The sequence below is a fragment of the Harpia harpyja genome, chromosome 21, assembly GCF_026419915.1.
Source record: "Harpia harpyja isolate bHarHar1 chromosome 21, bHarHar1 primary haplotype, whole genome shotgun sequence".
Classification (NCBI taxonomy): Eukaryota; Metazoa; Chordata; class Aves; order Accipitriformes; family Accipitridae; genus Harpia; species Harpia harpyja.
In genome coordinates this window covers 1,929,448-1,957,206 of record NC_068960.1, presented here as the reverse complement: position 1 = coordinate 1,957,206, position 27,759 = coordinate 1,929,448, and the positions used below count along the sequence as shown (strand labels likewise).

The window sequence follows — 27,759 nt, the reverse complement described above, 5'->3', positions numbered from 1 at the left end:
ACCATGTATCTGCCTGGAAACAGTTACAGTTTGTTCTACGATAGCATCTAAAAGATTCAGGCAGTATCTTGGTCCCTTGTGCTTTGCATTGTCTGAAATATGCCTGTCCCAGTTGGGACAGATGAGCTGGGCAAGACATTTTTGAAGGGGGGTGGATTGAAGTATCTTTCCCAATGTCATCAGAAAACCAAGAGCAGACCCCGGAGGTCTAGATGATTCCCTGTGCAGTAGCCCCGGGAGCACGCTGTCCTCCTGCATGTATGTCCTACCCCACAGCTTTCTTAATGCCGTTGGTTTTCTGAGGGTCTGTCCACAGCCTTATATGTACGCGAGCTGTTCGCATTGCACAGACCCACCTGGGATGTATGGCGTGGCAATGGCTGTAGGGACACCCGGTCGCAGGATGAGGTGCGGGGTGTGCTGACCCCAACCCGGACAAGGGAGCCTCCCTGGCACCAGCTGCCCTTGGGGAGCAGGGCTGCCCTTGCCATCGTACATAACTCTGGGCTGATGGATACAGGATGGTTTGTTCCCAAAGCATAAAAATGATTTTTGAGGACACCGAAACAGCTGCTTCTAAACTGCTGAAGCTGTTTGAGAATCTCACCTATGGTAATCCCTTCCAGTTAACATGGTCTTTGTTCTTAACCTGCAGTTCAGGGATGAGCTGGCGATGCTCTTGACACTGGGGTGCAATCCCTGGCCAGCCCCATGAGACACCCTGCCAGAATAAATCAGGAGGGACCAACCTGGCATTCTCTTCATAGCCATTTCTTTTTTACGTAGTAAAATGTGATTTCTACAGAGCTGGTGACATTGAGGAACGAAAGGCTGAATTCTGCTTTTCCTGCTGAGAGTCAGAAATAGATCTGGAGAGATGATGACTCACCTGTAATTGAGAAAAGCTGAATGGCATCATCATGAGCTTTAACAGTTAAATCCTGGTTCCACCTGCCAGAAAGAACAGACTGACAAAGCTGCAAAAGGCCAAAGTGAGCTGGAGACGGGGCCCAGCGCACAGGAACCCTTTGCTTTGTTGCAGCATTTTGCATGTAAGGGGCTAAACCTGCCGGCTACACATGTACCCCGTGTGATCTAGCAGCGGCACTGGTCGCTGCATGGGGAAACGGGGCTGTACGGGCAGCAGGTCAGGAGGAGAGCTGGTGGTGGAACCACAAGAAGCCCCCCAGCCCTGACCGGAGGCCTGCTCCATGCCAGCGGTGCATGCGTACTCCTCTCTGCGACTTTCCCTGCAGCTCCCGTCCGAAGCAGAGATGATGTCAGAGTTGTCATGGCATCGGTATCTATGGAACCGGGATCATCATCACGGTGCTACGAAAACTAACTCAGGAGATGGTCCTGGAGCCGCGGGGGGGAACTCCCTTTGCAGTAATTGAGGGTTTCCCTCCGTAAGGTTCCTCTCTTTTTTCCTCCTTCCTACTGTCCCTGCGGTGGGAGCGGGGACAGGGCTTGGCCTCCTCTCGTCCCACGGCAGCTCTGGGTGCCTCCTTTCCCGCACGAGGAAAGCAAGAGCTTCAACCCCATCAGTCTTCGCAACCCTTTTCTTGCACCAGCTCATGGGCACGTAACGACGTGCCTTGCTGCGAAGCAGCTCCCAAACCTTTCCCTCTGCCACATAACAGTCTGCTCTCAGCCAAAGGCCCCGAGCGAGCTGCCCGCGGAGCACCTCGCTCCTGCCGTAGGTGCGAAAGCCCTGCCTGCGTTGAGGCGGTGCTGCCTGCGGCGGGGGCCTCCCAGGCTCTCGCTCCCCAGAAGAGGTGACAGCAGCCCTTTCTGCTGTTACAACCGCCCGTCCCTGCTATCAGCAGGGACACCAGCAGGTCTGGGCAGAGAAAGGGTGTTTATCTTAGGGGAAGCAAGGTGTGCATCGGCAGCAGAGGTGAGCTGAGCAGCGTGGTGACCTCCCAGCGCTCCGGGCCGCGGCATCTCCCTCCTGCCAACGGCCCAGGTACTTGCAGCCGCGTGGGTTGCCCTGGCCATAGCGCAGGTAGCCCCTTGCCATTGCCCAGCGACGCTGGCATAGCCCGGTGACCCTTGCGACAACACCCTACTCCTGGCCTGTAGCACGCTATCCCCAGAAGCAGCATGGTGACCGTGGCCGTAGCCCGGTAATCCTTGGAATATCACGGTGACCCTGGCTGTGGCAAGGTATCCTGGCCGTACCGTGCTGTCCCCAGCCGCAGCACAGTGACCCTGCCTATGGCACGGTGTCCCTGGCTGCAGCGCGGTGACCGTGGCCATAGCCTGGTGTCCCCGGCCGCGGCGTGGTGACACGGACTGTCCACGGTGTCCACGGTGTCCACGGCCGCATCCCGGGGCCGCAGCTGGGGCTCGCTGGGGGGGCGGGGGGGGGAGCGGCGCGCCGCCACCGCCCCCCCCCCCCCCCCCCCGCCCGGCGGGTGGTTCCTCCCGCTGCCCGCACGCGGCGCTGCGGACGAGCCCACGCGGGAGGAGCGCGGGGGGCGGGCAGGCGCGCGGCCGGCGCGGGGCGCGCGCGGCTGGGCTCGGCTCGGCTCGGAGCGGCGCGGCGCGGAGCGGGAAGATGGAAGGAGCCTCCTTCGGAGCGGGCCGGGCGGGGGGAGCCATCGACCCCGTGGATTTCCTGAAGCAGCCGCAGACCATCCTCCGGGTGACGACCTGGGTAAGGCAGAACGGCCGTCCTGACCGGGATAACGGGACCCGCGGGGTTCGGCACCGGGCACCGGGCGGCGTCTGTGCGACGGGCAGCACCCACTGCAAGGTGCGGTGCCCGTCGCGTTGCGCGGCGTGGAGCGCGTCCGTTGCGGCGTGCCGTGTCCGTGGGATGAGCGGCCGGCGGGCGTCGTGCAGCGTTCGTGCGAGGTGCGGTGCTTCTGCGGCCGTGGCGGGTGGTGGCCAGCCGTGGGGCTGGCCGGGTCCCGACCGGGGCGGCGGGGTTTGCCGGCTCCCGTGGGTGTTTGCGGGGAGTTTCCTCGGGGATGGATGTGCCGCTGCCCCTCGCCGGTTTTGTCCCTGGTGCTTGAGGAAAGGGCAAGGCGGTGGGGTGTAAATGAGGAGGCAGAGGACATTTTCCTTCCTTCCACGCTCCATGCATGCGTGCGTGTGTGTGACAGAAGAAATCCGAGAGCCAGCCCTGCCCAGCTCCCCCTGTTCTTCTGAAAGGATGTCCTATTTTTTGGCCGTTTCCCATCTACGAGTTCCTACCGCGGAGCGGAGAGCAGGAGGTGGAACATGCTGTGCAGCCGCTCCGGGAAAGCTTCGCTCGCCGATGGTCTGTGAATAAGCAGCACGGCGAGCTGCGCACTGATGCTGGCTGGGGCCGTGGTGCCCAGCTGCCCGAGGGGTAAGGGCAGCCACTAATTCACCTCCCGGAGCCTGGCTTCTACCTGCTAAGATCTGCAAGTGTGCACGGCCCCGGGAGATGGTCGGCGATGCCTGGCCCTTCCCAAAAGCCCTCGGCGGGGAGGTTCTGTCCGGCTCTCCCCGCGGCCGGCTCCTGGCTCTGGTGCTTGACCGGAGGCTGCGGGCGAGCCCAGCCGGGCCAGGGGGGCTCGTCCTCGCCCGCGTCAGGGCTCTGCTGTGCACGGAGGCCCTCGGCCACCCGTGCTGGCTCTGTGTCACCTTCAGCAGTGCCAAATGCAGGCAGCGAGTGAAGGAAAGGGGTGATGAGAAGGTGCTGTCCCCCCCCGGCTGCCCTCCTTCCAACCGACATGGCGGGTGTGTTTGGGGGGCTCTCGGGGGTGGGGTGCCCCGGCCGAGGCCCTGTACAGCACAACACGGGAGCATGTGCTTATCTTTAAGCACATGAGCAATTCCAGTGGCAGTCACATGCTGAAAGTTAAACCACATGCTTAGGTGTTTTGCTGGATGGGAGCTAGCGTGCTTTTCAGGGCTTTGAGAAAGCCCCTGACTCCGTTACTGGAGAAGAAGGGAGGCTGGGTATGGATCTGGAGAATCCAGCTTGGGGTGGATGGGGCATTTTGGGCAGGGCAGCAGTCGTTTCCTAGAAGCATTGCTTCGGTCCAGAAAACTTGGTCTGGATCCACCTGGATCCTCCTCAATCCTCCTCACGTGGCAGTGGCAAACTGTAGGCAGTGGTGTTGGTTTTGGGTACAGGTAGATAAGTTGTTGACCCACTGATGGTGAGTTAGGCCCCTCGTAAAATAAATCTGCCACCACGCACCCGGAGAGCTCACCATCCTTGTCGTACAGAAGGGGATCGGACGCTACTGGGAAGCAGAAATAGAATACAGAATATGCTGCTATTCCAGCTTCGAAAATATTCATGCATATATTTGCTAGCTGGTTTATTCAATGGCACAGTCACTTGTTTCATGGTTCTGCGTTCACAGGGAATCTGTGAAAACTGAGCACTTACAACTACAGAAACACATGAACTTAACTCTAAAAAGTGCAGGGACCCATTGACGTGGACAAACGTGAGACACGCACAGAGCTGTCCCAAGCATAAATCTTTGCAGTATTTAGAGTCAGTTCCAAAGTCCACTGAGCTCAAAGGGAGGTTTTTTGCTCTTTTTGGTAGGCTGAGGATCAGGCTGTAGAAGCTCACATTAAAAGCCCTTTGGACTACTTTTTCCAGGTCTCACATTTGCTGGCAGATATGTCGGGGACCCTTCTCTCTCGCCACTCCAGCTTGGGGGTTCAGAGCCCCAGCTGGCCTTTGCTCGGCTGTTGCAGTCCAGTTACCTGTGTCTTAAAACAGTTCAGCATTTACGGCTCCTTTGCAGTGTGAGCAGGGACTACAGTCAGGTGAGAGGTGTGAGTGGAGGTTTCCTGCCCACCTGCCTGCATGGCCATTGCTATTTTTTGCAGGTTTTGTAAAGCAACATGTGCCCGGGCTCCTTCCGAGCAGTTGCTTTGCTGCTCTTGCCAGACAGGACCCATGTCGAGATGGAGAGCTTGGATGGAGGAGGCAGCCAAAAGGGTTTGCCTGCGAGGTCTCTGCTGCCTTTCTGTTCTTCCCTGACGCTCGTAATTGCTGCCCCGGGAGAGCGTGGCAGTGCCGTGGCATGTGGCAGGGTCTGCTCCTTTTTGCACCGTGCTGGTGGCCGCGTGGGGAGCATGGACCAATGCCCCGCCGTGACGCTCCCTGATTCACAAAGCAAACAGAAACCTTTCTGGGCTTTCCTGCCTGCCGTCATGGGAGGGATGAGCTGCCTCTGCCTGCATGTAAGAGGTCTGGAGAGTTATTCAGAAAGCCCTTGACTGAGGCTTTCAGGACGACTGAGTTTAGGTGTTGGGGTGGGTTTTCTTTGTGTGGTTTTCCTTCTTGTGCTTTGTTGTTGCATCTTTTAAAACGTGTTGAACCCTTGCAGTTGGATCAAACCACAGAGATGTAACCCTTGCTGTGCGTGTGACGTTAACGTTCCTTTGGTGTGGAAAGGAGGGAGCTGCCTGGGATGTGCTGGTTGGGGTGGGAGTAGGGGCAATGGAGAACCACCATCGGTGCCAGTCCAGCCGACAGCCGTCGCTGGGGTTTCATGATGAGCTACCACCAAAGGAGGGTCCAGCTCCATTTTGTGACTCTGGTAGCTGCTTTGAGGCCGTGGGTTCAGACCTTGTGCTGGTAAAGATCTAAGGGACTGGCAGGTGAATGGTGACTTCAATGTAGAAATCCCCAAATGTAACTGATGGCAGAAGGGGGATTCCTGATTCTACCTCACACAGCAACCTCTCCCTGACAGATATAGTAATTCTCAGTATCTGAAGGGAAAAAAATGCTCCTGGCTTGAGCTGTAAAATCAAAAGCTGGAAAGAACCATTTAACAGTTCCTCATTCATCTCTTCCCCCTCCGTCTGATGCAGTTTGTCAGATGAAGATGTGATCACTCTTGTGGTTTCCTTTTGAGACATTTTTTGCACAGCAAACCAAGCTCAATGTTCACAAAGGATGCCCGCAGAATCATGAGTTCCTTTCTCTGTGACTGCCAGCACCAGCTAGACTTTCCAGTGGCCACGCAGCTTTGCATGGGCATTGTTCGCTTAACGTAGGTTTAGGTTTGACTTTTAAAAGCAGTTCTGAAAATATTTTTAGTAATTCATGTGAATTTCAGTAAAAGCAACAGTAAAAGCGCGGTGCCTGGTCCCAGTGGTGCAGCCAGCTCAGAAGGGCTGTACCACTCTTGCCTCCCTCCACCCACCCAGCCATTCCCTCTGCCACTGTGGAGCTCAGCAGGAGATCAGGTCCCTATTTTACTACAACATAGAGGAATACTTAAGTATTTTCTTTAAAATGGTTGTTTCTTGCTCCAATGACCTCCCTGTTGCTGCCTGCATGACCCACGCACCTGGACAACCTTGCCTGCAACCGATGCATCGGCAGCTGCCTGACCCCATCTGCTGCTGTTATCTCTTCTTTCTTGAAGTTGAACGGATTTGTAGTTCATCACTTGGATCACTGGAGAGAGCTTTCCCTATGCGGTATTTTATCTCATTAGGCCTGGTATTTTGTTTGGGTTTTCCTTGCAATAGTCTTATGCTTTTAAGAGTAAAACCTTTATTAAGGGACCGGACTAGGGCAGCCAAATCTGATTACTTGGCAGAGGCATGGCAGCAAAGTGGCAGTCCCTGTAGCCTTTGATAGGCGAGAGGGAACTTTTATGACCAGAGGTTACTTCGACTCAAATCCAGCAAAGTCTTTATGTGCTCGGCTTTGCACTGATATGGGTCTTAGTCCATCATACAGCAGATCATTGTCTTTCAGCAAGGCAAATGTGCTTTGCTGAGTTGTGACTTTGGTAAGGGATGTGCCGGGTGATGGTTTGATGTACCAGGAATAGGTGGTCGTTCTCAGAGTGAGGGAGCACGCCCTTTCTGTCCTGGTTCAGGTTTGTTTTGCTTCTCCAGAGGGATGGAAAGGGCGGTATTCGTGCTCATGGTAAAAGGTGTGGTTATTTTTATTAGAAAAAACAAGCTCAGGAGCAGAAGAGCCAGGCAGCAAACAAAGAAGAATATGGCTCCAGGATTGTTGCTACCCTGCAGTCTCAGGACAGAGCACTTCTAAGGAGTTTCACACCCGGGGTGAAGCTACAGGAATGCTGGTTTGAGGTGCTGTGGGGTGTACATTTGGGTTTGCAGGGCTGCAACACACAGCTCTTGTAAAGGGTTGGAGTTGGAGCCTGGAAAGTTCCCTCGCTGGAGCAGACCTTGCCTGCTCCAGGCGTCCTGCAGACGCAGATGGAGGTGGCTGCTTGGTGTACCCAGCACTGGGTCTGAGAACTCCCCAGGAGACATCAGCGAGAAATACAAGGTGGGAGCCTTGGTGCTGCAAGCTCCGAATAGCTCCCACAGCCTTCAGGGGTTTCACTGACTCTTGAGCACTTGGGGCTCTTAGAGAAGAGCTGCAAGGCAGGTCTGGCACTTAAGGAGCCAGCGGCAATGCTAAGAATCATTAGCGTGATCTTAGCTGCTCTGGACTTTGCCTGGTCTTGGCTGCTTTTCAGTAGGGTCACCAGATTTCCGTCTTAATTCTCTCTTTCCGTGGGCTGTAGGTTGAAGGCAGAACTTAAATTTAACATTTTTGGTAATGGAATTATACAGAAGTTTCACTGTATCTGAGCTTAAAATGCTGCTAAATTATCATTTTGCTGTCATCACTGATTCAAAACGCTGCTGTCTTGCCATGTGCTTGGATTGCATTACTAGATTAGGAACTTTGAATGGGTGCTCTGTTTCAGCCAGCATCTCTTGCCACATTAGAAAAAGTAATTCAGTAAAAATTCGTCATGTGGTCATCAATATGCATCCTTCCCAAGCTGATTAGCCTGGTAGACATGTCCATAAACCTATTATGGCCAGCATCATACCACCTCTTTCTGTGCCAGAAACTGCGTCAGGTCTTTCCTTTGTGGTCGTATCCATAGTCCTTGTGGGAGATCTGGCAGTGCTTAAAGTAGTTTTTTAGTCTTCACACCCTCCAATAAATTACGCAGATCTGTGCTGGAAACTTCCCTGTGACTGACAACTGTAAAGATAAACTGGAGAGGGACCCAGGACCCGATTCCCCCAGAATTTGAGTTCGGTGGGTGTTGAAGGAGACTGGCCCTCTGCCAAGGGTCTAACTCATCCCTGAGCGGAGTATCTGCACAAGGTGCATATGCAACTCAAGACAAGGGCTTAACTGGGGCTTATGAAAACGCTCAGTGCTAGGCAGGATTGGCCTGTGCTGATTTGACCTTAATTGTTTTCCCTTCTCATCTGGTAGTCTGTCTCTCACTTGCTGAGTGGTGGCTCGAGGAGGGGAGGGTGCCGAGCAGGGTAGCATCTTGTCTCGCTGATGCTCTTGTTAGAGTGGTGTAGGATCACCCAGACGTTGGTACCGGCTCTCTGTACATGCGGTTTGTGCCCAACACCATTGATTGTGAGCTACAGCAGAGCAAATTAGCGGTGGATTATTTTTCTTCATGCATTAAAATTCCTTGATGTTGACATTAATGGTTGCTTACGTGTGTAATCAAAGCAACGTTTTGCAGTCTCCTACAACCCCATGCCTTCTGGTAATGTTTTTTATAGGTCCCAAATCAAAATACAGTGCATCAGCAGTGGAAACATCTCACCTTAAAATGGCTGACAGTTCACACACTGAAGCTTTCAGCTTGTGCTCTCTTGCGTTACTTGCTTTTTGTTTTCCTCGCTATGGCTGTGCTCAGACCGCGAGGTCTCCTGAAGCACATTTTAGGTGCCTGGGCTACAGAAGGCTAAAAGCAACGTGGATGAAAAATGTGCGTGTCCTGGGGTCCAGCCGGCTCAAGCCCCGGGAGGGAACGTGGATCTGCAAAGTATAATTACAAAACCGAGCCAGGCAGCCTGGCTAGCCACCTTCTTCCAGATGGTAAAAATCTGGTGCAGAGAAGGCAGCCGCAGGTCTCCCGGCTTTATGCACACCTAAAACGGTGTCTCCATCGTGGGGCACACAAGCATCCCCAGCGCCCTGGGTTCCTCCAAGGGTCTGGCAAGCGGCTGTGGCTCCAGCAGCCTGGGCATGAGTGCCTGGACACTGCCAAACAAGGAACCTGCCCTCTCAGGCTCCCCCTTTCCTTTTTTGGGGGGAAAGAATGAGATTTCACTCAGTCTCCTGCTGCAGGGCTGCCTGTGTGTCCATGCTGCCGGCAGCATGCCCACCGTGCACCGTCACCTCCCTGTCCCTCCAGCACAGCCCCTGCCAGGGCATCCAGCAGCACTCGGTCACGGTCCCCTGCACTTAACATCCATTGCCACGGACGACAAAAGAGGCAAGAGGTCTTGCCTAAAATAGGGTGAGTGGGGAAAACCGGAGGTGGGCAGCAAGCAAGGAAAGCGGGCGAGATGTGCATCTGGGTCCAGCACTTTGGATACCAAAGGCAGCCTTGGAGCTGCAGGCTCCTGCCCAGACGCAGCCTCCAGCCTCAGGTAAGCGGCATCCCTAGGGTGCTCTCCCAGGTTTTTAGGGTGATACTCAAACCCCCTCTGGTTTCGGCTTTGCACCAGCCACTTGCCAGAGTCTGTCGTGGCCGGTGTACCCGGACCCTGTCACCGATCGCTGCTGAGACCTGTCCCTTTGTCCTGCATTACAGAAATGCTCGTTGGCCCGGCGAGGCAGCCCCTCTTGCTTGGAAGCAAGCTTTAAACTGGGGGAACTGGGCAGCTGGCTTTCATTAAGAAGTGAGGTCCCTGGCTTCTTGCTGGTCTGGTGTAACACGAGCTCCCTTTGCACTTGCACGAGCAGCTGATCTGCGTCATCGTGGGTCCGAGCACTTCACGCATCTCCCCGACCGGCGTTGTTCTCCCTCCCAGAGTGTGACCGAGGCACAGAAGCTCCTTTGTGCGGCTGAAGTGCAAGTCTTAATGGAAGGGATGGGGGAAGACAGCTTTCCTCCTTCCCATCCCTCCCCTCAGCTGAACGCCGAGAGGATGGCTAACGGTCCGTGCCGCCGGAGCTGCCGGAGCCGTGTGCCGGCGGCTCCCAGCCGCTCTCTGACACCGGGGAGAGGCAGGGCTGAGCAACCCGCACGCCAGGCTGCTGGCCAGGAGACCCCGAGCTGCAGGCGGATTGATGTGAAAGCTTTGGCAGGCGGGATGCAATTTCGTACTGGGGTGGCTGGAGGTAATCCAGTTTTCATACTGTGTCTTGCGCCGGTTCACCCAGCGAGAGCAAAATTTGTTGCTGGTTGCATTGGGTCGTTCAGCTGGAAAACGGAGTGTCCTGTGAACGCGCAGGCTCCTTCGCAAAGCCTGTGAGATACGGAGGAGCCCCATTAGAAGGGTGGATGGCCTTGGGACACGGTGGCTTGCACGGCAGATGCCCCCGTGCTGTGCATGCCGGTGACCTTGGCACTTGGTCCCGAGTGCTGTCACAGCCCCCCTCGGTCACGGGGACTGCGGTTTTGGGGACCGACCTGAGAGGCAGGAGGAGGTGGGAGTCGGAGGAGTGCCTCTGGAGAGCAGGATCCCTGCATCCTTGCTCAGACCCGTAAAACCTCACTCGCAGTGGAAAATCTGACCTTGTATTTTTGCTTTCAAGTCTCTGATGAACTGGTTGTGGGTTTGAGCAAGTGCTGTTTGTAGAGGTCTTTGGAAAAGGGCACTTGTTTTGCATGAACTTTAAAAAAATCACGTGGGTTTTATTTTCCCCCACCTACCCACGTTTTCTCAAAAATTTTTTTTCATCTCTACTTAGAAAGACAATGCCAAATCTATTGTCATTAAAATGTTTTACCAGCACCAGTTATTTTTTTAAGAAAAACTATAAAATTTCCATTGTGGGGGGAGGGAGAGAAAACCCATAGAAAGACTTGTTTTCACTGAAAAGCATGTTTTGACAGGAGTATTTCAGCCAGAGCTGATGTTTTGAGCACATCTATCAAATGCATGTGCTTGCAATTAGTTACTATTTTGGCATCCCAAGAAGAAGCCGTGTATCCCATGTTGCCTGCACCGAAACACTGCAGGCAGCACCCAGTCGAGGGGGTCTCATGGGGTGAGCCGCTCAGGTCGTCTGGCAGCAAGAAGGATGCTTTGCTTTGCAAAGCCCTCTGGATTTTGAAGTTAAGTGGTGAAACATCTTTTTTTTCCATCTCCGGTAATAGTTGTGCTTGCAGCCGTTCCAGAATTGCTCCCTGGGCATCCTCCGTCGACAGCCCCAGGTGTGCAAACCTGTGTGGAGGCAGCCAGACACCCTGTCCTGTAATGTCCTTAATTGTATTTACGGGAGCCCTCCCTCACCCACTGAAACTGTGAGCTCCTGGTAGGCACCTGAAAGCACAGAGAAGTAGTGCGGGTTGTTAATCCTGGGAGGACTAAAACACTTATTGGAGAAGCTGAGTACGAGTTCGCTGGCCTGCCAGAGAAATAATCCCGTGGAATCAGAGGTTCTCAATTATTCATGTTTTCCAGAATCACATTATTTCTTCCAGGGCCTGTTTTATAAATGCTGCTGCTATTTCTGATGGTAAATAACAATTTTGCATTATTTATGAACAGATTTTTACAACTGCTGATATTACAGCTGCTGCCAAAGCACTGGGAAAATTATTATTACTGTTTGTTGTTGTTTGTTTCTTACAAAGCAACCCTCTTGTTCTTTGCATGATGATGATGTGCCCGTCGCGGTGTGACAGCCGAGTGCTCCGTAAGTGCAGCGCCAGCGAGGAAGAGGGTGCAAATGCAAGCGGGTGACTCAGGTGGCTGGTGCTCAGAGCTGAGATGAGCTGGGGATGGATGGGGGACAGGACCCCAGGTTGTGGTTAAATTTGAAGAGGAGGAAGGCCTGATTATCTCCCTGTGCCAACCATGGAGACGTCCGTGGGACATACGTACCTTCTATCCCCTGTTAGCGCTCCAGGGGAAATCAAAGGCTGCACCTGAACTTTGCAGATGCACATTTGGAAATCCACTTTTCTAGGAGGGCGTTGTTCAAGAATGGGCTAATTCCTGGGGCTGAGGAGCGTTTCCAGGGCTGAAACCCACTCCTGCTGCCTGTCGCATAGATGGGGACGCGTGCTCGCCTCTGCTGGGATGGACATGCTGATCCCCTTGGCTAAGCAGGCCATGGAGAGAAGGGGCCAGCGCAGAGCCGGTGGGGGTTTAGGGCAGCGATGGGAGGTACACAAGGTGTTTTGATGGAAAGAGCCCCAAAGAGCTGCTGCTGGGACTCGTGGGTTCATCCCTGGGGGGATTTTGCAGGATTTTGCCCGCTCCCAGCTGAGCAGGGCAGGACAGCCGCTCTCTCCAGCCACCGTCGTCAGCAGTGCCGGGTGTCGAGGGCGAGCTCTGCTCTCCTTCTCACCCCACGGTGGGACCTCCTGCACATCTTCGGGTAGCTCAGGGATGCCAGCTAAATTAGCAAGCAGGTTTCAGAGCATCTTCACCACCCGACACAGGCCAGCTTACTGCTGGCCTGAATTTTAAGTGCTAGAAGCAATAGGAGTCTGCCGTCACTAAAAGAGCTCCTGGCTGAAAGGGTTTAAAGAAGAGCCCCGCTCTCGGTTGTCCTGCTGGTGGGTTTCTGGAGGCAGGAGTGAGCATGGTGCAACCTGCTCGTCCATCACGTCCTTGCAGATATCAGCATGAGAAGCTGGTGGCACGGTCCCAGGCTTGGAGTGCTGGGGTAACTGCTTTCTCAAGCTCCTACACTCCTCAGGTAGGATGTACTCCAGAGACTCTCCCTGCTGCTTCTGCTCATCATTTATTTCAGATGACACCCTACCAAGGAAAAAAAAAAAACTCCCTCACCAATCCTTCACATTTTAGTAATTCAGTCCCTTGCAGATCCATTTCTTTGTTCTCCACTTTGGAGGAGACTTAGTGGAGACGATCTGAGACGTGTTTGCTAATGGGACACTTGCATTTGTGAGTAGCTTCAGACAGAAGCTCTGGCCCAGCTTCACCCCAGCACTGGAAGGAGTTTGGAGGAGAGAAATCCGAATGAAATCCTTCGGGGCAGGCAGGAGTGAGACGCTTGGCCAGCGCTTGGGAGAAAACGTCTATCACGATGTTGTGTTAAAGAGTGGTTAGAGCTTTCTGAATGGTTTGCTCGTAGTGGCTTCTGCTCCGTTTCACCCAGCTCTGCTAACACTGCGCTTCGGGGAGTGCGGGGCTGTAGGAGGTGATGCCTGCGGCCGGGCATCAGCCGTGAGACGCAGGTGACTTTCCAAAGTTTATCATGGGGCTCGTCGGCTGCCGCCTCTGTCTGTCGCCTGTCTCGGTCTCGTGCACTTTGTGCTGTTGTGCTGTTACCGCAGAAGACGTAGCGGGGCATCCAGAGCGGGAGCTGCACCGTACCCCGAGACCCCGGCTGCTCCTGGGCAGCCACCGTGCTGGGGCATGCTGGAGGAGCCTCTTATCTCTCCGCTTGCATACGTGGCCTCCAGCTGTGTCCTGCGAGCCGGCGGGGCTGGCAGGCGTGCAGGGATGTGCAGGGATGTGCAGGGATGTGCAGGGATGCGGGGAGCCGGTGCCGGCAGCGAGGGACAAGATCAGAGGTTCACAGCTTGATGGAGGGGCCCCTGCACGCCTTGCTTCCCTCCCTGCTCTCCGCCTTGAAATCCAAACAGCGGTGCAGCGCTTTCCAGGCTCTTAATGGAGCAGGTTCCAGAGTGAATTGTAAGGCAGCTTCTGCTTGCTGCCTTTGGTGTTGGAGGAATAAGGGAATTACTTTAGCATCATGAATGGTATTAATTTAGGCAGCTGGCTGCGTGCTGCCATCCGGCTCCTTTCCTGCCTGCAGGGACGTGAAACACCCTCGGGTCCCAGCGGCAGGAGCTGGGCAGCCACCAGCAAACCCCCTGCCCCTTTTGTCCCTCGCAGGGCCGAAACCAGGTCACTGGATAATGGATGCAGGCGCTGCATCCTTCAACCCCTGCTAAGCCAGGCGAAAAATGGCCCTGTTGTTCACAGGGCAGCCTCTCCCCCTGCCCTGCTGCGCCCAGGTGAGCAGCTCCCCACCTCCCCACGCTGTCATGTCCCGTCCCCCCTCCACTGGGCATCCAGTCCTTCCCCGGCTCAGCCTGCTCAGCAACTCAGTTATCCTCTGTAACTTCATTTCTCCCCGCTCCGCAGTGACACAAAGGGGTTTATCGAGCACAGCCTGACAGCGGAGAGCAGCACGAGCAGAAAGACTGTGCAGAGACCTGGCCCATCTATTTATTTTTTCCCTCCCCAGCCTGTCTGGAGAACAACATCTCTTAAAATACTCTGCAGACCAAGCCACTGAAAGGCAGACAGGCTCACAGAGAAGGAAGACCTAGGTACTGTCCACCAGCCCATCGGTTAGAGCCGCCAAGCAGATGAGATCTGTCGGGATCTGTCTAACAAATGCCATGTTGCCATGGAGTCAAAGACAGGATTGAATACAATTATGTTGCTGTTGGAAAACAGAGTTAAATGTAAACAGCAGCAAGTTGTGTTTTCTCCTTCCTTCTGCAGATCTTCTCCATCGTGGTGTTTGGCTCCATTGTGAACGAGTGCTACGTGAACAAGGACAGCCAGAACCCTGAGCTGCTCTGCATCTTCAATGAGAATGAGAGTGCCTGCAGCTACGGCATCGCCGTTGGCATCATTGCCTTCTTTGGCTGTATCTTCTTCTTTGTCGTGGACCTCTACTTCCAGCAGATCAGCAGCGTGAAGGACCGCAAACGGGCCGTCCTGCTGGACCTTGGCTTTTCAGGTATGTCTCTGGCTTTGCTGTGCTTGTGAAGGATGATGCTGGCTCCGTGGGCAGCGCGGGGTCGTCGCTGCGCCCTGCAGCACCACGCTTGAGTCCTCCCCTCTCCTCCCACGGCGTGGCACGACTGGTGTGCCTCAGTCGGGGAGAACAGGGCTGGCAGATGGGTTATCCCATCCAGCCGTGAGCTCAGAGTGAGGCCACCCAGAGAAATGAGGCTTGGTGGTCGCATCTCAGAGACCAGACGAGGTGTTTTACCCTCCCACATCTCCTGTTTCTGGCTCAAGCGAATGTCGTTTCATCAGTTACATCTGGGTCTGTTTTCACTTTGCGCATGTGGGTTTTGGAACAAAGCAGAAACGTACTTCTACGTACCACTGTAATACCCCGCTGTCTCCAGGACTGTGGTGTGCAGGTGGGTCTGGGGCTCCCAAGGGCTGGCACAGATCTTCTGCACCATCTTGAGCCCCTTTGACCTGGGGCTTAACCGTGCGAACACAAGCAGGCGGGATGCCTTGAGCTGGGAGAGGCCACCCTCCGCATGGCTGCTGTGGGAGTTGCCTGGCTGAGTTTGCAGCTGATGTTCTCCATTTCCAGGCTCTTGTGTTAGCAAAGTCTGAAGGTGATTTATCCAGCACAAGCATCGCTGATGGCTCTCTAGTCCCAAATGAAAACATCCATCATCGCCTCCCTGTGTTTGCCTGTTGTTAAGGATGTTCTCTCCTTGCTGGAAAGCTTATTTCCACGGTGCTACGGAACCAGCATCCAGCCCTTGTTAGATGATATTTACAGCCCCTTCCGTGGGGCTCGGTGCCTGCAACCCTTTGATTCAAACGGAAGGGGGACATCACATCCATCTTCTGGCTGATGCTGCGTGTCGTGGTGCAAGGCTGTGATCCTCCCTGCCTTCCACCTTGTAACAACCGTTCTCTCCCCTGCCAGGCATGTGTGAAATGGTACCGCTCTCAATCTCTGCCTCATTTCTCTTTTGCACTTGTCATGCATTGTGTGTGCATTCACGGGCTTCAGCAGTGAGCCGGAGAAGACAAGTTCTGCCCTGCAAAGCCTCTGCCATGCAGGGGTTGCGCTCTGCCCGGGGGACAGGCTGCGGTATTGCACCAGAGGTCTGCACTGGTAAATCCACCCAATGCAGCTGTGCTGCCAGCAGTGACTTTTTTATTACCCCAGGATCAATGGGTGTGTTCTGGGTGCATCATGTCTGCAGCCTGTGTCTGGGCAAAGATGTCCTGCTCCCTTGGGCCATCCCCTCTGTGGGCTTCTTGGTAGAAAACAAGCAAGCCACTTCGTTGCTGGTAAAACAAATCGATCACTTACATGCAGATCATGTGGACACACGCCTGCGACCGGCACAGTGTCACCTATCAGGGTCTGCAAAGAGCGGTCTTCCATAGCTCCCCTCCAGCTTGGCGTTGCCTCTGTTCACGCTGCCTGGTTCATCTCCCCGCCAGCAGCTCCTTACCTTTCTCGCTGCTCTTGTACAATCCCTGCTTAATGAACCATTTCCCACAGGGCACCCTAGCAAATGCTGAAATCCAGCTTGGTGCTGATATGAACGGGAGCGTTGTCCGGGGCTCTTGCAACAAAGTCCGTGGTCGCAGGTGAACTCATCTCCACCCAGTGCTGTTTTTCCCATCTCCTCCTAAGCCCAAATTCGGTGCAGCGCTGCTGATGTGCGGTTACCCCGTTGGCTCCCAGGGGCGGGTGTGGGTCCCTGGGCTCCGGCAGGAGGAATTGGTCGGTGTATTTTATCCCATTCCTATTGTTGTGCCTTCACTTTTCTAAAATTATGACTGCCCCAAACCTTTCTTACAGCCCTACTGCCATAGCCTGTACACCCACTCACGTGGAAATGCCAGGCAGTTGTTTGGTCCCAGAGTAAGCGTCGATACAAGCAGATCCCATAGCAGAGATGAAGTGCAGGGTTTCGTTGGGACGTGAAGCCTCTGCAGCTGCAGAGATCGCAGCCTGCCGTACCCCCCCGCACCACTCCTAGCAGCCTCAGGCACCCAACCTGCCCAGAGGCAGAGCTGACCTGTGTAATTTGCCTTGTTTAACTACCTCCACGTTAATAACCCCTGGAGACTTCACCTGTCACACTCTCTTATGCTGTCCCCTTCTTTTTTCCTCCCCACCAAGGATGGGATGCCTGGTTTCCTCCTGCTTCCTTGCAACTGTTTCATCCTTTCTCTCTGTATGTGATCTCTGCATTATTGCTTAATATAAAAGCTGAAAATGCATCTGGGAAAGAACCAGGTGAGGAGCAGGCTAGGGTACGAGGGAGCATTGCAAACTGGATGGTGTGCGGGGGGCTGAGAAAAGCAGATCGTTTCTGGTCCTTTGCCTGGGTCACCCAGGAGCCTGATGCTGGCTGCTGGTGAAGCAGATGTCAACTGGCAGTTGCTGTCTATGGAGGCTGTGGGGGGAGTTAATGAAAGTGTTAACCCACAGCTTGCTTTTGCTTGAAGGAAAGAGGACTTGTGCATCAGATCAGTGGCAGATCAGAGCCACCGAGCCGGCTGGGAGGTAATGCTGGGGCGCAGGCAGGGGCGCAGGCAGGGCCACCGTGCTGTGCAAACGGCATTTGCGACCTTCTCTTCCATCTGCTCTTACAGCTGCTCCTGTAGACGTGTGCTTGCTTGGGACCAGGCTGTAATTATGGCTGTAACACATCTTCCCTGGTGTTTGCACTCTGATGTCTGCAGATCCTAAAACGATAATTACCTACTGGCTCTTGCGGTGCTTCCTGGCATTCTCCTTTTCCCCAGCGTGCTGGAGGGTGCAGAGCTGCTACCGTGCCTGTTTCCAGCTGGAGTTGGGACCAGCACACGTAGCCTCACCAAACCACTGGCAGCTCAGCCCTCTTGGTGAGGTTTTAAATTCATGGGTAGCAACAGACACCTCCAAAACACCCGCTTACACCTGGTGCTGTAAACGCACCAGGGGCTGGGAGCAGGCACTGCCAGCCCCTCTGCGGGACTGGAACCATGCGGGTGCTGGACGAGGGCACAGCCGTGTTCCCGGTGAGGCTCTGGGTGCGAGGGGAGTCAGCTGCAATCCCATGTGTCTGATTCACATTATCGGGTGCAAAGCCTCTACTCGAAGGAGTGCTAGCAGAAGGTGAACATGATCACAAATGAAAATAAGCGCCGGTACAGAAACAAAAATAGTTCCCATAGAACTCCCTGCGAGGTCTGATCTCACACGCAGGCGTGTGTCAGTCCTCCAGACTTCGAAGAACACCTGGCTGGTGTTTTTGGAGATACTCTCCATGCCTGACCCCGTCTCCCCTGTCGACAGCAATACCTCCTGCCTTCCCACTTCCCCAGGGCACTGGAGGGAATCCTCCTTCTTAGGGATCCAGGCAGAGCTGGATGTGGAAGGGAACGGCTTGTTTCTGCGTCGCGAAACCTCCAGGAGGTCCGCATGGGCGGCAGCAGAAGCGACCACCGCTCGGCATTTCTGGCTGAAGAAGTGAATGGTTTTAGCACTGGGAAGGTCAGCGTCTTGCATCTCTCAGTGTTGCAGAGGAAGTCGGTAGCTGCAATACCCAGCGCAGCCGGTGTACGTTCAGAGATGTGCATGATGTCATTTTAACTCTTGAAAACCCTTAGAAGGCACCAGCGATAGATGGGGCTTTGTGCCGCCGGTTGGCAGGCGGTCCCAGTGCCACGGCTGTGACTCGTGCTCTGTGGTGGTGTCCTGCCCAGGAGCGTAAGAGGGAGGACAAACTGCATTAGATGGAGTGTTAAACAGAGAAACAGTCCTCCCGAACAAGTTCATCCTCCATAAACCAGTGACACAGCCTAGTCCTGTTGCAGACACCCCACGTCTCTCGGTGCCAGCACTGCATGGCCCCAGAGCTTGTCCCTGAGCATCCCTCTGCTCCTCACAGTGCGGCTCCGAATTAACCTGTTGGGAGCTGCTCTTATGTTTCATCTCTGGTCTTTCAACTTCCAAACACCACTGTCTCCAGGAAAGTGCGTTTTTGAGCAAGAAAACTCCTGACTGAGGCTTGCTCCTTGAGCAGGAGGGCAGTTACTCCCCACTGCCGTGGCGTTTGCTCCCCAAGTACCCAGAGGTGGGAGTGCTGCAGCAGTGCAGCATCTGGAGATGTGGTTCAGCATCTCCTGCACTGAGACCTGTCGGGAGACCACTACCCGCCACGCTCACCACATACTGGTCATCCGAGCTGCAGCCAACGCCGTATCTAGGGCATGCATCTTCCTGTGTCCACATTTAGGGGTTGGATCTGCTTTCCCTAACAGGGGCCAGCTGCCGGGAAAGCCCCGCTATAACAGAGCTGGGGAACTAGAAAGTGCCTCTGTTCCTGAGGATGACATTTAAGGAATAAGCCCCAGAGGTCTCGTTTGACACTGATGACAAGTGGTCATCCTAAGGGGAAGTGAAAATGTATATGCAGAGATTTGGGGCGGTTTTGGTGGCAGGCATTAGCTGTATTTGGCAAAATGAGGCTGTTGTATTAGTCTGTAATTTGGAAAAGGAAAGCCTGGATGATCCTCGCTGGAGGTTGTGTTGCTGTGAGGGCAGTTCAAGGGCTCAGGTATGGCCAGGCTGATAAAAGCATCGCTGATTGGGAAGCCCCAGGACCAGTCATGCAAGAGAAGGAGATGAGGAGTGTGTCGTCTTAAACTGCAGCTAGGAGCAAATTCCTTATTAAAGGTGAGGTGTGTGATGAGCCCTGTAACTCTCTCACTGGATGTGGATGCACGCATGCATTTTATATCATACTTAGGAACAACTGGCAAGATAAAGGGGAATAAAGGAAGCTTCTTTCCTCTCCCTGCAGCCAGACTGTGCTTTGCAGCTGGCTGCCCCATGGGACTGACAGTGTGGCTGCTCATACTGATGTGCTAATGATCCTTGGGAAGGTGCTGGGTAGCTCAGCATCCCGTCTGCTGGTGCCCAGTGTCCCCACGTGCACTGACACCCAGAATGGGCTGGCGGGGGGACCTTTGTGCTGGGGATGTTTGGGAAAGCTGGAGACACTTAAAACAGCATCATGGAAGGCTCCAGGTTGTGCAGCTTCTCTTCCCGGTGCTGGAAAGCATCACTGCTCCTTACACTGTGAGCTTATGGCTTGCTTCTTGACTATTTTCTGAGCTCCTTGGCATCAGGCAGTGCTGTTGGCTGGTGATTGAATTAGGGGAGCTGCAGCCCTATCTTGCTCAGCCAGCTTTGGTTCCAGTAAGGAATAATCACCAGAGCGTTTTTGCTCAATCTCACAGAGCCCAGAGAGGCTGAGAAGAGGAGCGCAGTCGGCGGCGGGCAGCAGGGATGAGCAGAGCTCTCTCGTGAAGCCCGTGTGCTTCTCGGCTCCGTGGGGCAGCCCTGCCGCGTCCCTGCCCTGGGCGCAGCGCAGAATGAGGACTTGCTCGTTTGCTGCGCTCGTGGAATGCACTGATGTCCTAGGGTCACTCGTGATCCTGGTGTTCAGAGCAGGGGTTAACCTCAGCCTGTCTGTATTCCTGGGTGATTGTTCCTTGCCTCTCTTTAAGCTCTCCGGCTGTGTCCTTGGACCAAGGCAGAAAGAGAACCACTGTAAAGCCATCTCCTGCATCAGCCGAGCAGCCTGGTGCTGCTCCCAGGAGTGCAGGCTTCTTCCTGGGTGAGGTCTGCAGTATCCAGTCCAAAGTCTCTAAGAGCTGGTGGTGTCCTGGGAACAGAGGGAATGGCGGGGTCGACACACTGGGATGCTGGAACTGAGTTGGTAGCACCTCGACGCCTGCGAGCAGGCTGAAATCCCACAGACTGTGAGGACTGCGTGTCCAGAGAGGGTGTGCTGTCCCTGTAGGTCTTTGAGATCAGGTTCAGATGTAGGTGAGCTAAACTTCAGGCAGGCAACACACTGGGTGACCCTTTAAGGTTCCTTCCATTCCTGTTTTTGCGGTGATTGCAAATCAGCCTCTTTTAAAATAGCTCCGTTTGGGCCACACCACAGGCCAAGGCACCCAAGAACACGGTTGCTGTTTGAAAATGTTGATGGCAGCATGTTTGTGCATCAGCAAACAGGGGTCCTTGCAGCAGAGGAGGTGGTGGGCAGGGACAGCACTGACCAGCTCTGTTCTCTTTCAGGTTTCTTGTCCTTCCTGTGGTTTGTAGCCTTCTGCTTCCTAGCAAACCAGTGGCAATGGACAACGATGAGCAAAGGGGTTTCACAAGGAGCAGATGCCGCCCGGGCAGCGATCACCTTCTCTTTCTTCTCCATCATTGTCTGGGTGAGTTCAGCTTCGGAGCTAAGGTGGGGAGACGAGAAATGAAACCTGCTGTGGGCTCAGCGCTGAGCTGGGAGGAAGAATCTGGGGCATGGTTTGGAGAAGTGAATCCTGGTCGGTGTCAAGAGGCTGTACTGAGGAAACCTGCGGTCCGTCCAAATAGAGATGAAACTTGTGGTTTCTTACCCGGGAAGCATCAGCTCAGTCCCCACTCACTGGGGAATTCCAGACTTCCCCTTTTCCTGCGGCTGGAAAGTTGCTTTCCCATCGAAAACGTGTCGTCAGCCACGAGCTGCCCTCATTTCAGGGCCTCATTAGACCCCCGGGAGCAGCTTGGTTGGAAGCGAACAAGTCCCCAGGAACGGATCACTGCGATGAGCTGGTCTCATGGGATGGCAGGGGGATTTTGGGAGCTCTCAGGCTCATCAGCTCACCCTCGGGGGAAGCCAGGCTGGCTCCTCTGCTGCCCACCCTGGAGGCAGGGGCTTGCAAAAACCCCCTTTGCTCCTGCTTTTAGGCTCTGCGCATCCCCAGGGCCATACAGTGGCAGAAGTACATTTGCCAGGGGTGTGCAAAACCCTGGGGGGGCCCCTTGACTGCAGCTGCTGGACCCCACGTGTGCCTGGGGGTGCCTGCGCCATGTGGGGGGCTCCTGCTCCGCAGGCTGTGCATGGAGGAGCAGGGATGGCCCCTGCATCACTGCCACCCCCCCTCTGGCTTTTCATGGGCAGAGAGCACCCAAGATGTGCACTAATTCCATATTGCCTTAGAAGAATTGGGGCAAAAGACAGTCTTGAGGCTTTCCAGCAGCAGGCCTGGCTCCAGTTACTTGCCAGTTTAACTGCTCCCTGCTCTATTATTATCCAAATAAATCTCTTTTAATCCCAGCTCCCCCGCAGCTCTTCTCCATCGCCAAATTGCCAGACTGCCCATTTAATGCAGCCGGCAGGGAAGGCCACTGGGTGGGATGCTCTCCCCCATCCCATCAGCATCTGCTCCCACCCCAGGGAGGACAGTGGGGATGCCAGTCCCGTGCTACCGGCACAGAGGACGGCCGGGATGTGGGGTCACACCGGCAGCCCCTCCGCTGGTACCATTAATAAACCCAGGTGCTCTGCGGGATCGATACGTGGCACACAACCAGCGCCGGCCCCGCTGGCACCGGCACTGGCCGGGGAGTGGGTGCTGGGCGGTGGTTGGGAAGCCATTCTTGGTGTCTGCGGGCGTTTTTTTCCCTCCCCTGAGCCTGTCATTTATAAACTAATTGAATTGTTAATGAAACCTCCTGAAATAAGAGCGAGCGTGGTGCGCTCGCAGCTCTGCCGCCCGCATTTCCCACGGTTTGCGACCTGAATACTGGCAACCTGGAAGAGGGTGAAGGAGTCTCGGCAGAACTGACCTATTTTGCTGGCCCGGGACTCAGCAGCTTTCCCTCCCCGCAGCAGATGGGTTTGTTGGTGCCAGCGGTGCCAAATCTGCGCAACCAGGGACCCGAGCCCAGGCTGCGACCCCCACCCCAGGCAGAGCTTTGGGGGAACAACCTGTCACATAGAAATGGCTTCTTTAGCATTAGGGGTTGTGGTCTGGGGTTGGTTTAGATCTGGGCTATAATGGAGGGGGGCCAGCAGCCGCCTGGGATGCTGCGATGCGCTCGGTGCTTTGCGGCGAGCTGGCGGGATGCAGGGTCCTGGGGGGTCGTGGGGTCCTGGGGGGTCGTGGGGTCCTGGGCACGGTGTTGCCATCCCCCCCCCAACCTTCCTCCATCCCATGGCAGGTCGCGCTGGCGGTGAAGGCACTGCAGAGATACCGCCTGGGGACGGACATGTCGCTCTTTGCCACCGATCAGTTCGCCACCGACCCCAACGCGGCGTACCCCGGCTACCCCACCGGCAGCGGCATCGAGAGCACAGAGACCTACCAGAGCCCCCCCTTCACCGAGACCTTAGATGCCAACCCGAAAGGTTACCAAGTGCCAGCGTACTGAGGGGCGAGGGCCGCGTACCAAGAGACCGAGTCCTACGGTGCAGTACACTTAACTGGTTGATTGCAAATGTATTCAGTCCCATTTCCTTAATGTGGCAAGTCAGTGCTGGGTTCCTTACTATTAGCTAGTTGTGCAGTGAATTCTGTACAGTGGTATTGGTTCTTGTCTTACCTGTCCAAGGGTTTTATAAAAGCAGTGTTCCCTCTAAGTCAGAAGGAAGGAAGGTTGCTACCACATCACCTACACGTGGCGAAAGATGAATAAATGCCCTCTCTGAGGCTTGACACCGGGCAGTAGGTGTTGGGCTCTGCTGGGTGCCCGGGAAAGCCCAGAATACCTTTTCCTGTTAGAAAACACAGTAGCTGAGGAGTTGCTATTTATCTCGTTCTTCCAGAGCTAACACAGAATCAGTCTTGTGAGGGTGAGGGTGGGTGGGCAGCGCTGGGGAGGGTGGCCCCGTGCTGCTCCCACTGCAGAGCTTTCCTGTACATGTTCCATGGAAAGTGCCAAATTCAGTAGTGTCTGTGTTACTTTTATTTGTATATATTTACTGTACAAAAACCAAAAATCCAAACAGGTGTTTCAAACTTAGCTTAGGATGTAAGCGGCATGGGGGGGCACAGCAGGTTGGGGTTATGTTGAATAGCCAAATTGCTTCTACGCTTCAACAGGGTTCTGGTTGAGGATGTAAAAAGTTACTGTTTGAAACTGGAAACCAGTTCAGCAATAGTTGGCTGCTAATTAGGAATAGCCTTTTACCAGCAGAAAACATGCCGCGTTGCAGTTCCACTTCTTCACCGAGGGGTTGGGAAAGTTTGCAAATTTACAAATAGTTTCTGGTTGGCAACGCTGAACACTTACTCACGCTCAAACCCAGAGCTGCCAACACAACAGGGGTGGGTGTCCAAGTCAATTAGGAGCGGTATTGAACTTGTATTTTTATACTGGGAGCAGCCACCATCTGTCATCAGCTGCAGCAGAACCTCAGGTGTGAACGTGTATTTTATCCTGCCGTCTCTAGAAATGAAGAATTCAGATGGAGAACTGGAAAGACTGTACAGGCCATTGAAGTCCATCATGTGGAGCCTTATGGCCCCATGTTTGCAAATAGTGGGAGAAGAGAGCGAATGAAAAGCACACGGGAAAGAGGCTCAGGTTTGGTTTTCAGCTGCAAAATTCCTGCCTTGTCAAAAACAACTAAATGTGTAATATCCAGTAGATCCTTGTCAGCAGCCTGCCTGCTTTCCCTGCCTGTCTGCCTGCGCGGTAGCTGTGATCCGAGCTATTTGTCACTAAGGACTAAGCAGAGGAGCTGAAACTTGAATTCCCGACCACCTCGGTGGCAGCTCCGTCCTTAGAGGCCCCTGGCTCTCCCGGCAGCTGGCGAGCCGGGTTTCACCTTGCTGGTTTATGCCGGCAAAAGTTGCGTGCTGCCTTCAGACCTCTTGACAAGCAATAGTTACTGGACTGCCCCAGCTCTCCTTGTAGCAAAAACACCCAGCAGTTTTTTTGTCGCCGTCGACACAGCTCGTTTCTGCTGCTAAATTGCATATAAATGCATTAATTAATAAGCAGCAAATCTCATCACGAGCAGTCATTATCAGTGACAAAGTGCATTACTTGACTCCCCAACTATTCAGGCCGGGTTAAATGTGCATTTGCAGCAAAGGCTGGCTTTGCTGGCGCTGGAGCTGCGCGGAGATTTTTCAGGCAGCATTTCCCAACTCGGACACTTCTCCCGCACCGCTGCAGCCTCCCCATAGAGCACAGCCGCACGCGGGGGCACCGAGACCTGGTGTCCCACCACGGGCTTTCCCCACAGTGACAGCAGAGGAGACGTCTCTCCCTCTGGACACCTTTGCACCCACTTTGAGGTCCAAACACTGTCATCAGAGTAGGTAGGGCTCAGCCCCGCTGCCTGCGGTGGAGGCAGGAGGATGAGCAGGAGGATGCTGCACTGCTTGATCGGAGGTGTCACTTGGTCAATGCAAGGAGCAAGGAAGAGGTGGCCCTGGGGCATCTGCAGGTAGCCCGTGCCAGCGGGGCTTGGTGAGCAGCAAGACATCCTTGCATTAAGCAGACCAGGGACACCCAAACCCCGGTATGGTGTAAGCCTAAATTAATTACGGGACCCTTACAATTTTTCTAGAGTCAGCCTTGCTGGGAAAAAAAAAAAAAGGCAAAGGATTTTAATACAGGGTACGGTAGAACTGTAGCAATATTTTTCCTTAGAGGGAACACTGAAATTTTAGCAGCACAAACAGTACTTGTGTTAATATTAGCAAAATTATAATCAATTTAAATGTTTAAATTGATTGTATGTGAGATAATGTTTGTTCAGTACATTGTATTTTTTCTAACTATATAACTGTTCCAGAGTTTCCTTGTAACCGTAAAGAACTAAAGCTCTGTCTGACTGCGGGACGTGTCCTGACCCCTGGTGTAACCATGCTGAATATTACAACATCTGAATGTACGCACCGAGGCCTGCATTGCCTTTCTTTCCTCCCCACTCTCCCACCTGCCGGCGGCGGGACGCAGAAGGGATGCACACACACGCACACCCCACGCACGCTCTCACGCCGGGACTGCCCTTAAAAGCAGCAACGGTGAAACGGGGATGACTTCAGCACGACTTCAGCCCCCGGCCGAGGCACCGTAGTTCTTCTCAAGGTCAGCGGCTTTTTACAGCTCCCCAAAAGTCAGTATTACCTTCAACTTGGAGTCGGCACGGTGAGCGTGCAACGACCTGGCTGCGTTTTGCTGGGCAGGAGAGGAGGAGGAGGAGGAAGGGTTTGGGAGCCTGAGAGGCTTCCTGGCAGCGGGAAGGCAGAACAGATTGCTCCTTGATTAAACCGGAGCCGGGAATAATGTGTCCAGCCACATCAACAGGCATCTCCAGGAAGTTTAACCCTGCTGTCTCTGCCACCGAAAATGTCAGTCCCCATCGGCGGAGGGGAGGACGTCCCCGCCGGGGTGGCACGGGGAAGGATCGGGTCTGCCTCGCGGCAGAGCCGGCGCTGGGGCTGCTCGGCAGGCAGGGGCAGGCAGCCCACAACTGGTCTATTTTTTCCGGGCAATAGCGATGGGTTTAATGTAGTCGCCCCGCCAAGGCTGTGTCAGCCAGGCAGGACGGGACAAGCCGTAATTAACGTGGTACCCCAACGCCTAAGACATACACACCTTGGAAAGAGCGTTTGCCCACCTTGAACAAAAAAAACATTTTCTGGTTTGTTGGCGAGGCCGTTGCCGAACGCCCGTGTAGCTCCCCGACCCCGCGGCAGCCATCGAGGCCCTGCTTAATTAAAACATGCTTAGAGGCAGGGTGAGACGCCGGCCCCCTGCCTGGCCAGCGATGCCATATGCCTACCCTTTGCCCGAAATCCTCTTTCCAGGCTCTTTGCAAGCCCCCGCAGCGTCCCCGCTAGTTGTTCAGCATCGGCGGTGCCGTGCGTTAACTGTCGTAGCACATCGGCGTGTCCGTGACTCGTCAGGCAGACTAGTGTATACAGGTATGGACTGTAACTAAATATAACCTTAACGGGCTTATGGTTAGAGAATTAGATCCATCGGTGTAATAACTGTAGTATATTATTTGGGGTTCAAGTATTCGTAACATCATCCTTCGTCCTTCTTTTTTTTCTCCCCGCGCATTCGCTGTGGTACAGTAGCACTAGCGGCTTTCCTTGTAACCGTCCAGACCACGTCCCAAAAGCATGCCAGGATTGTGCTGTGAATTTGTGCCATGCCAGCTGCTGCCCCCATGCTGTCCTCGCAAGCTGTTTAATATATCCTCTGTTCTCCTAGAGATCTCAGAAGCCCAGCAGCTAACTCGAGCTTGCAGAGGGCAGGATTGTGCTGCTCTCAGCATGCCGAAAGCTTCCGCGTAGTGTTAGCGATGAATTTGGGTGTAAACAATAGAATTCAAACAATCCTGTATCTTTCCTGGAGATGTATTCTGCTAAATCTCCTTGCTCCAGGAGCCTCTGTTGCGACAACACGCATCTGCCTCAGCACTGAGTTTAACCGCATCATGTTTTTTGCGTATTTATTTTAGGCATATTAAAAGATTTGAAAGAATTGGAATTTTTTCCCAACATTTTAAGCTATTCGTAGTGAGTTGGAAGTTTTGCTTAACTGATGCTTAGTAAAAAGATCTCCCCCATTACAATGCTTCTGTATCTCATGCGGTTTGAGCAGATCCCTCCCTTTAAGTCACATCTACAAGCAGTTGGGATTTCACTGGCTCTTCTGCCTGGACACTTTGTAGGATGAATTTCCCATCGGTTCACGCTACAACAGCAAGTCACAACTATGGCATTTCTTTTCTACTTCCATCAACCAGCAATTCCTTACAGGGGTAATTTGTACCCTTCTCCCTCCGCAACCAACCCCCCCCCCAATGGTGTATGGCTGGCTCTTAGTTCTGCCTGCTGCAGCTATGAGGTCACTTAAACAAAACGAAGCTAACTGTGGTCATTGTCTATTCGTTAATAAATCACATCGTTACTTTGGCGGGATCAGTATTTCTCTCGATCGAAGCTACTGTATAGATTTGCAGACTTCCTTTCAGCCTTTGTTTTCCCAAAGTGATCTGGGGAGAGCGGGTGGGTCTAGTCCCGTTCTGGTTTAGTCCTAGTACTTTTCTAGATAGCATTGTGAAGCTGTGTGGGTCGGAAGACCCTCTCCCACCACCAGTGAGGCTCAGAGCGAGCCTTCCCTGTACCAACTTGAAACCCAAGTTCAGCTGCCTGTATTTTGTTGCAATATGCATTTAAACCTCAGATTCTGTAAGAGTTTTAATATCAAACTGATACCAAATGTGGTTTGCAAATTGAAGTTTTTTTGCAGATACCTCTGTA

General features: G+C 54.0%; 1 protein-coding gene across 1 annotated transcript; it reads left to right on the top strand.

Moving 5' to 3' along the window:
• The first annotated feature begins 2,485 nt into the window (after window positions 1–2,485).
• SYNGR3 (synaptogyrin 3) lies at window positions 2,486–25,377 on the top strand. Its single transcript, XM_052772511.1, has 4 exons — window positions 2,486–2,662; window positions 14,422–14,662; window positions 20,774–20,916; window positions 22,688–25,377. Exons 1-4 carry the CDS (start codon window positions 2,564–2,566, stop codon window positions 22,895–22,897), a joined length of 693 nt encoding a protein of 230 aa, XP_052628471.1. The 5' UTR covers window positions 2,486–2,563; the 3' UTR covers window positions 22,898–25,377.
• Window positions 25,378–27,759: the final 2,382 nt, after the last annotated feature.